Below are 10,593 nucleotides of genomic sequence, written 5' to 3'. Positions count from 1 at the left end.
TTTGAATGATCCAAGAAGTGCAGACATTGAATTATCATGTTCTTTACTCATAATTAAATACATCTTCTACTTTGTGTCTGTATGTATGCACATAGTTTGAAAGCTAGCAGCTATAATGATACCGGGAACTATTTCTTAAAGTTATTATTTCAGTTGTTGTTGACACATACCTCTCTGGACCTGCCGGGTTGGGGGACTTTGCCTTTAAATGTGGACGTTGTGAAGATGCGTTCAATGTCTTTTATGGTGTAGACACACACAGCACTCATCCCCCTGCAGACACACACACACATACACACACACACACACACACACACACACACTCATCAGCTGATACACACACATCTGCAGCAACAGGGAACTGTGGGAGGTCAGTTAAAAGTTGTGAGACAGCTGAGCATACAGAAACCAAGATTAGGAAAAAGGAACTAACCAAGAAACTCTTTTGTGCATATGTCAGTAAAACTCTAATCTCACGGACCACCATGAGACCAAAGTGTTACTGGCATCAATCCACAGAAAGAAGTTCACACCAGTGTGGTTGTTTACTTTTGGTTAAATGAGCCGACATAAGCAATGACTCCTCAGTTTTAATAAAATACACCACAGCAAAGTCATGCTGGCTTTTCACCTCTCAGCACTGTGGCCGACTTGAATCTGATGATGCTGGACGTGTAGTCATGAGTCAAATGGCGATTATATTTCAGGAACAACCACATTTGGTTAGGACCATGCAAAGGTGACTCGAGTCCATATAAACTGTTCTTAGTATTTCATTTTATATTCTACTTGTATTGAATCTTACTCTGCTTTACATTAATATATTTTACCTATTTCTGCATTTGACTATATAATATCCTTTCTTATGACACGGCTTATTTGAATACGCGATTCTGATTGGTCAATTTAAACATTCCAGAGGTTGTTCATTTTCAATAACAGACCGTTGCTAAGCAGAACAGACTTTGTGCAGTCATATCAATCCGCAGAAAGAAGTCCTGTATACTAAACGCCATCTTTGGACACCAAACATTACTTTTCCTCCATCAGGAAAACACCAGGGAATACTTTTTGAATATTCACTTTATATTAATTGGAGAGCAGGAAACGTTGGATTCATGATGGCTAAACTGTCCCCAGTAAAGAAAAGAAAAAGCGGGTGAAGAGAAGGAAAGAGGTTAGAGGACAGAGAGCTGGACGACGGATAAATCAACAGAAGAAGACAGACAGGAAGTAAACACTAACGGCCCGTCCACACAGCAGCGTTAAAAAAATCTTGAAACGCTTCTGCCCATTCACTTTGAATGGGGTGACGTCACTTTCCCTCACTTTTCGCCGAACTGCATTGTGGGAAGCAGAGCGGAGATTTTCAGGCATCTCAGGATTCAAAAGTTGAGCAATGTTCAACTTTTGAGGCTGAGGTGGAAGCGTCAGCCAATCAAATCCCGTTTATGCAAATCTGACAGTTCAAGCGCTAGCCAATCAAACCGCGTGTATGCTGGGAGAGACATACCGCAGGTCATTTCCTCATATTCCAAAACATGGAGGAGAAATTAGCGGTAGGGAATCACCCGGTGCTTTATGACCAGTCCCTATTTACCTACCGGGATACAAACCGGAGGAGCCAGGCCTGGAGGGAGGTGGCAGAGACAGTGGTATGTTTTCGCCTGTTTGGGGAGTTTATATCCAGTTTACTTCGGGCTGTTTTGCTTCGTATGTCGGGGGCGGGAGATTCATGTGATTGGTTGTTGGTGCCTTGCTCGCAAAAAATCCCCTAGCTTCAGATACGCCCACCTCCAAGATTTTTTTAACGCTGCTGTGTGGACGGGCCGTAACAGGTCCAAGGTCTGGGCTCTGGCAGTGTTTAAAGACTGGTTAATGCTCAAGAAAATGTTAACAGAAAACATCGATCAGTGCTGCCGTCATTTAAAGTTACGCTGCTGGAGCCGCAAAGTCATGCTGGCTTTTCACCTCTCAGCATTGTGGCCGACTTTAAGCTGATGATTGTGGAAATGTAGTCATGAGTCAAATATGGATTGTATGTCAGGAAAAAGATTATAACTTTCCAAAGGGGCGTTCGCTTAGCATGACACACTTGAAATAACTAAAGGATAAGTTAAACAAGAAAGTAGAAAGAAAGTGAGGTCATAGAAAAGTGAGCAATGATTGAGAGTCAGAGCTAAACATTTCAGATGTGTGTTTCTCACACTGCTCTGAGACTTTAATGTTTTATCATCTTTGCTTTTATATGAGTGTTTTTAAATGCCATTTTATAATGTTTCTTAATGTCTTTCATTTTTGTAAAGCACTTTGAATTGCCTTGTGTTGAAAGGTGCTGTATAAATAAACTTGCCTTGCCTCATCCCTCACTTGAATGCATGATAACGGGTTCCTACCATTCATTTCTGAAGAGTGCATAGACTCTGGTGTCCTCCCACTGCTCTTTCTCCACAGTAGCTACATCCACCAGCTCAGAGAAATGTCTTCGGCTCTCAGGCTCTCCGCAGAACAGCCGAGCGTTCATCTGGGACGTCCAGCTGAACTGCAGCAAGTTCTTCGGACCGCCACGATCTCCCTGGAAGAAAATGCATTGATTACTCGATCAAAATTCACATGCAATGAGTCATTTGGAGCATATATAATGAATTAGGGCTGCACGATATATCGTGTCGTGGCGATAATCGCGATATTCACATCGCAGGAGGTTTTTTTTTTTTAGGACGTGCGATATTAAGTAGGCAAATTAACTCAAACACGTCATGTTACAATTATTTTGCTGCTTGCTACAAAAGGAAAACTTGCGCAGCTCTCATGTCAGGGGCACTTGAGTGAGTGACATGCAGGCTCTGTCAGCAAACCACCAATCACAACCAAATCTCCAAAGCAAACGGACCCGGTGAATAAAGTAGTTTCATAACAAAAATGTCCTCTGACTGACCATTTATTGCAATTCTAGCGTACTGTATTTAGGAGACAATACTTCCCCGAATTCAGTTTTTACAGGACATTTTTAAACATGACACAGTAAGAGAGAGGATATATTTTGAGGTATCTAAACTGCAAGTAGTTTCACAGGAAATGAGGTCTTTACAAGTTCAATCAACATCCTCTTCACGACCACTGATCTCAACACTCTCTATGGCTTCAATTTCAACCCAAGCTATGTTGTGCACATACCTGCTTCTAAAAGAGTGTTTCTATTCTTGAAATCTAGCTTCAAACATTACAAATTAAATATGCAATCCTTATTATTTAGTCCTGCCGGTCTTACCATGCACACTCGGGTCACAAAGGGGATCCACATGTCACTGTACAGGCCTGGATCTTTGTTTTTCTCCTTATAGAAGCCGAACACTTTGCCCTGAAGGGGGTCGTCTCTCCGTCTGCTGGGCACCAAACCCACATAGTGCTGCTCTGAAGACGCAAAGTCAATATGAGTCTCTATAATCTGGGATAACATCATTTAATGAACCCAACATCTCCAAGCATTTACCTCTATCGTGCATCATGGGTGCAAATCTGTTCCTCCCAAACCTGTGGATGCCAACATCTCCTTCAGATCCAGAGTATGTGACGTAGAGGTTACTCTCTGCTGATTCTGCAAACACACAAGAAGGATATCACAGCACCATCGAGGGGCTTTTGGTTTGCATCAGATGCCCTTTTTAAATGACATGCAGTCTCTCCTGTATGAAAAACTGCTTTCTGATAAGCAAGACTTGTTTAGAAGATTTAATAGGACTGTGAAGACAGAGGGAGTGTGGAGTGAATATTAAAAAGTATCATCGTGATGTTTGTTTTCCTTGTATCGTGTCCTAATATTTGTTCTCGTATCATATCGTATCGGTATCAGTGGTGAAATAAGTGTTAAGATAACATGGTGTCCGAGGAGTGGAGAACGTTTTCATTGCACCCTCTCCAATAACAAATATTGGAGGATAAACAATGGGTGTGCAAAGGTCAAACTGTCATTGAACATATCTTAGTATATACATTACACAGTGGGTGGAAGTGTTGCTCCACCACTTTGGTACAGACAGATATTTCTCAACAAATATTGCATTAAATGTTTCACGTTCACCGTTTTCCTCCAGTGCCAACATTGACTGTACATTTAGCTTTTTTGTACATTTGGATGCATTTTCTCGAGATTTGGTAAACATACTATCTGTCCTCTGACAAAAAGGGAGTGTAGAGTGAATATTAAAAAGGATAATCGTGATGTTATGTAAAGCTTGTTTTCCTTGTATCGTGTCTTAATATTTGTACTCGTATCATATCGCATCTTATATCTGTATCAGTGGTGAAAGAAGTATTAAGATATTTAAGCATTACTTAAAAGAAGCAATATCCCATGCTATATTTGAATAATATAGTGTAGGACCATACCTATATAAGGCATATTTATACTTTTTTTTTTTTCAAAATACCAAACAGATCATGCATTTTAGCCATGCCTCATTTTGCTCAATTTGAAATTTTTTAGCTCTGTTTTAGCAAGGGTTGATTCTGTGAGAACAGCACCACCTACAGGCCTGGCATATGTACTACAGCGTCTCCCGCGCTTTCGAACGGCAATGGCCGTGGCTGTCTCCTCCTGATTGGTGGAGTTGGCCCAATAGCCGTAGCGCCACCGTCCTGACGTCAGGACAGTGTTCAAATCTGGATCAGTTTTTATCAGATCCTGTTGCAGCCCCTTTTTTAGAGATTTGGGTATGGAGGAAAATAGAGAGGGTTGTGTTTTCTGACACTTGGTGAGTTCCCTGGAACACCGGGGACACATATTCATGTATAAAAGACGTACACAAGTGCATTTTGCATGATAGGTCCCCTTTAACTAGAAGTACCAAATATGCATAAATAAACTAAATACCGTTTAGGAACTCAGAAAGCAGAGACACTTTGTGTACGGAAACTCACCCACGAGAGCGGCTGGTTCTCCTTCCTTTATGATGAAACCCTGTATACTATTTTTTATGTTCTGGATGTTTGCAGAGGACATGCACCTGGGTGGCTTCTGTGATAAATCCTACAGGAAAACAGACAGAAAACATTGTGCGAAACAGATGTTATTTAGAGATGTAGTATACCAAATTAACAAAAGCTGGTGCATCTCACAGGGAAATAAAAGCAGAAGTTAATTTACTTTTTCGTGAGACAAACACAGAAGAAGAAGTGACACATGAGAAGTGAAGCTCTCCCAGCGATGGCCTCCTGAAGCTTTTACACAATGCATGTTTATTGTTTAATGTGCTTAACGACTGACTGTGTGACATATTAAATCAACCAGCTTTAGTGTATTGAATGAGATAAGTCACACTACAAAAATCTGTGTTATCAGGGAGTCAACAACAACATCAAATATTGAAATATCAAAAAACTTAAATACACTAAAAGTCTTGGGACTTCTTAAAATGTAATCTGTAACTGTAATCTGAAATGTAATTATCTTATATTGTAATGTGTCTGTGTTCATTATATCTTACCTATTTTAAAGAGGACCTATTGTGCTGCTGGTCTTGCCGCCTTATTCTAGTTTTACCAGGTTATGTGTGAAAGCTGCAAGATGCATATGTTCCTTAAAGAGGGCATATTATGTACATTTTCAGGTGTCTCTACTTTAAAGAGTCCTCTCCTGCTGATGTTCAGGTGTATATCAGTATGTAGTGTCTCTACTTTAAAGAGTCCTCTCCTGCTGATGTTCAGGTGTATATCAGTATGTAGTGTCTCTACTTTAAAGAGTCCTCTCCTGCTGATGTTCAGGTGTATATCAGTATGTAGTGTCTCTACTTTAAAGAGTCCTCTCCTGCTGATGTTCAGGTGTATATCAGAATGTAGTGTCTCTACTTTAAAGAGTCCTCTCCTGCTGATGTTCAGGTGTATATCAGTATGTAGTGTCTCTACTTTAAAGAGTCCTCTGCTGCTGATGTTCAGGTGTATATCAGTATGTAGTGTCTCTACTTTAAAGAGTCCTCTCCTGCTGATGTTCAGGTGTATATCAGTATGTAGTGTCTCTACTTTAAAGAGTCCTCTCCTGATGATGTTCAGGTGTATATCAGTATGTAGTGTCTCTACTTTAAAGAGTCCTCTCCTGCTGATGTTCAGGTGTATATCAGTATGTAGTGTCTCTACTTTAAAGAGTCCTCTCCCACTTAGAGATGTCCCGCCCCTTAGCGTATCACGTACAATGTGATGGAGCGTGAGTGTTACATAGTGATGTCACTCCCGTCTCAGGACCATACTCTCTGCAGAACCTCACCATATCACAGCATGCCGTTCTCTTCTCATCGGTTCCACAGAGGAACAACTTGTTAGCTTCCATCTTCTGGACAAGATAAATGTTAAAGCTGCAATCCTAAATGAAAAGAGTATTTGTGGTTTTACAATCCAATCCCCCCAACGTTTAACAGTCTGCTTTTTGCTTTCATTTTTCTTTTTTTGTACCGCTTTCAGTGTCTGCTGAGGATCACTTTTGTTGCACTCTGTCCACGGTACATGTATTTCCACTGGAGTCTGGGAGGAGAATGCATTGTGGCGTCAGTCATTTTTACACTTTTATGTCATTTATTGTATGATACTGTTTGTATAAATGTGTGTAGCATGAAGGGGCTAAAGCTTACATTTCAACGTGTAGGTTGTATGTGGATAATGCATTAATGTGAGTGATATTTTAGTTGAAAATAGTGAATTATTGTACGCTTAAATGCTTTTAATTAGGACTCTTGTGCATCCCTATAAACTCATGCCATGTGTTACTCGATTGCAGATATTTACTTAATGTCATTAAAACAGTGTCAGAGATGTTACCTTGCGAGGGTTTTGGAAGTTGAATGATTTCAGGTGTTTCTGTTCAGCAGATATGACCGTGTTCGGCTCTTTTTCCAGAACAACCCCTGCAGGTGCATGGTGTCCGAGGAGAGGAAACCTCTTCATTGCAGTCTCTGCAACATCAAATATTAAAGGATACATAATCCTTGAACACACCTTAGTATACATTAAACAGTGAGTGGAAATGTTGCTCCACCACTTCGCTTCAGACGGATATTTCCTCAACAAATATTGCATTCATCGTTTTTCTCCAGTGCTTACATTGACTTTACATTTAGCTTTTTTGTTTAATATCTCAAGTACATTTGGATGCATTTTCTCGACATTTGGTACACGTACTATCTGCCCTCTGACAAAACATCCCCACAAGTTTGGAGATCCTCTGACTTTTCCCACCAGTGCTACCAGAAGTTCAAATATTTCACTTGGACAGTAAATATCTCAACATGTACTTGATAGATCGCCTTTTTTTTACAGAGAAGGCGAAAACAAAAGCCTTTTCTTTTATAGAAATGCAGTATTTTTCTCTATTTTTCCATGTATATTGTAATGAGAGTCAGTTTCCTATTAGCAAGTCTAATTTATTTGAAATAGCTTCAATGTAATATGGTCCTGTGACTCCTAATCAATGCAGCATTGTATTACTACAATGGACAAAGACCGATGTGATGTCTGTTCGTGATGCAGCAACTCTCCCATGGGAGACAATACAAGACAATTTATCCAGATACTACTAATACACAGTGGTGTGAAGTAACTAAGTACATTTACTTAAGCATACTTTTTAAGTACTTGTACTAGAGTATTTCCATTGTAGGCTATACTTTGTACTTCTACCCCACTACAGTTCAGAGGTAAATGGTGTACTTCTACTCCACTACATGTATTTAATACCTTTAGTTACTTCTCTGGATGAATGATGTGAAATATAATCAAGTGTTAAATCAGACTTTAGTTCCACCTGGAGTAAATTCACAAGCTACCCTGCAGTATGCAAAGTCATTCAAACTAGCTGCACCTTTACCAGCTTTGAGAACACTTTCATGATCAATCATTATAAAACATATCATATATATTATTCTGAAATGGACCAATCTGCACAATGACTACTTTTACTGTCGCTACTTTAACTAGATTTTGATGAGAATACTTTTCTACTTTTACTTGAGGAACATTTTGAATGCAGGACTTTTACTGTTACAGAGTATTCCTACACTCTGGTACTTCTACTTTTACTCAAGTACAAGATCTGAGTACTTCTACTTTTACTCAAGTACAAGATCTGAGTACTTCTACTTTTACTCAAGTACAAGATCTGAGTACTTCTACTTTTACTCAAGTACAAGATCTGAGTACTTCTCCAGCTCTGCATATATAAATGTAGTTCCTCTATAAACACACAGTTTCCTCTTACATTAAATCCTAGTGACTAAAACTGCATGAATCCTCTGAATTTGGCACCAGAGAATCACTTTAGAGATTGAAGCAGCTCTCTAATGACTGTCTTGTGATCGCTGTGTGTTTCAGATTAACATGGAGGACAAACCTGCTCCTTCTTCAAATATTAAACATGTCCCTTGTCCTCTTGTCTGTTTTATCTCCGCGATATTAAACGCGGTCCCATGCGTCCAGGGTAGAGGATGCGGAGGGTTTCCTACCTCTGAGAGTGAAGGTCATCCTGGCTGCAGGCTGTGAGGTCGCCTCGGTCAAAGTGTGAAGGCGGGAACATAATAAATAAAGTTTAAATAATAAGAGAAGCATTCTTCCTGTGAAGTGTGTGAGGCTCTGCTCGGGGACACACTGCTGCAGTGAGTGCAGAGAGGTAGTGCGACTGCGTTTGTCTGCACGATCATTGATAAGCTCCGCCCCCCAATATAAGCATTAACCAATCACATGATTATCTTAAAAATGACATACTTTATTTATTCATTTTTTTAAAGGCAATGAATACTCAAATGGAAATCGCCAGCATTCTGAGAGGAAGGAGTACATTTACTCAAGTCCTGTACTTTTAAGTGCACTTTAGAGGTACTTTATATTGTGTCTAAATTACAACCAATAGTGTTTTATCGTCAGAGTTTATAGATTTGTATGTATATTTTATACTTTTTAATGCTGCTTTAATTATATTTTGAGATGTTTGAATTATTGTATTGTTAATTTCTACTAGTTTCTACTTATGTGCAATGCCTTGTTTTGTTTTGTTATTTATATAAGTTTCCCGAATTGGGATCAATAAAGTACTTCTTATCTTATCTAATCTTATTATTTACTCCACTACATTTATTTAATACCTTTTACTTTACAGATTGGTGTAGGCTACTTCTGCTTTTATTACAAGATCTGAGTACTTCTACCATCTCAGGATTTAACATTAATAAAAAGAAAAAACGTTTCTTTATTTCCTGAGTGCGGAGGGATATGAGGGATCTAGTTATCCCATATTTCATGTTATAAATAATGTAATTGTGCGACTAGAGAGTTGAAATAGGTTGCGTGGCAATGTGTGCAGGCTCATTTTGAATAATGCCTTTTATCCCTTCTTATCACGTCCCTCCCATGAGATAATAAAAGACGGATGGATAATAAAACGATAAAAGGTTCAACACTGCTATAAAGTTAGTTTATGATGGATATACAACGACAGACATTCACTGCGCTTCTCTTTTAGTTAGGGACCGTCAACTAACCGACTGTTTGAGTGAGATGTAAAGACAATGTTAATTGAAATACCCTCCGTGCCAACTCGCTCATATTAGTTAAAAATGCACAACTCTTTTTAATTGGATTGAAATATATTTCTTTCAATTTTATATGGAAATCTTTTTGAATGAATAAGCATTTTATAATTAAGAAATCGTATTCTTATTTCAGTAGCTCCCTTTTGATGTGACCAAATTGTGGCAGATACTGAACAAGTTGGACACACCTCTCTTAATTGGAATTCATTCCTCAATGATTAGTTTCTAAACTCAAAACACACACTTTTCTATAAGAAAAGCGTGTTTCTTTTATAATTATTGTAAGTGATTATGAATATTAACAAACATTCAGGGGTTTTCTCATTGAAAAGTCTAATCTCTGTTTAAAAGCTTCCAAGTCATGTGACTGACTCCAAATCTATTGCAGATTTGTATTTTTAATAGCACACCTCTTTCTATTGGGTTTTAGGGCAGCTTCCAAATCAGTGTGACCTATTGCCTCTGCTCCTCTATAAGGTTTAATAATGTCTACAATTAAATTATCCTTGAAATAACATTCACCCTTAAAGGTCTCCTATCATGCTAAATGCACTTTTTGATGTATTTTATGTTTGTAGCCTTTATTTAACCAGGTTAAAAAATCCCATTGAGATCAACGAACATGCAATCTGCATTGCATGTTATACACAAATATGTGTCCCCGGTGTGTCGGGAACTCACGCAGCGTCAGAAAATAAAACCCTCTCTCTTTTCCTCCGTACCCAAATCTCTAAAAACGGGGGGAACAACGGAGATTTGCGTCCGATATGGCGTAATATCGGAAATGTGGACCCACGGCTCTATCAGAAACGTTGCTATCAGAAACAATGCCCGGATGTTTTGGACGTAATATGGTCGGTGTTTACATTAGCATCGCTAACACTCAGAGCCAACCTGTACTGGAGAGCATGTGTGTGAAGAAGCAGGAAATAAAAAGGAACTCACCTTGTGGTATAACCGGCAAGAGAGAAAGCCTTTGAGCTCCATACTGTTTCAGAGATAATCCTTGATAATCCATGATATG

At 39.1% G+C, this 10,593-nt stretch overlaps 1 protein-coding gene across 1 annotated transcript; it reads right to left on the bottom strand.

Annotated features, from left to right (window-relative positions):
• Positions 1-70: 70 nt before the first annotated feature.
• On the bottom strand, positions 71-8,626 carry LOC117477328 (semaphorin-7A-like). Its single transcript, XM_034124010.1, has 9 exons — positions 8,487-8,626; positions 6,808-6,941; positions 6,445-6,513; positions 6,260-6,355; positions 4,921-5,029; positions 3,494-3,598; positions 3,272-3,414; positions 2,397-2,575; positions 71-273 (listed from the first exon to the last, which is right to left on the bottom strand). The coding sequence occupies exons 1-9, from the start codon at positions 8,587-8,589 to the stop codon at positions 150-152; spliced, it is 1,062 nt and encodes a 353-aa protein (XP_033979901.1). The 5' UTR covers positions 8,590-8,626; the 3' UTR covers positions 71-149.
• Between the last annotated feature and the right edge of the window lie 1,967 nt (positions 8,627-10,593).

The sequence above is a fragment of the Trematomus bernacchii genome, unplaced genomic scaffold (genome assembly GCF_902827165.1).
Source record: "Trematomus bernacchii unplaced genomic scaffold, fTreBer1.1, whole genome shotgun sequence".
In the NCBI taxonomy this organism is placed as follows: domain Eukaryota; kingdom Metazoa; phylum Chordata; class Actinopteri; order Perciformes; family Nototheniidae; genus Trematomus; species Trematomus bernacchii.
This window is presented reverse-complemented; position numbering and strand designations above follow the sequence as displayed.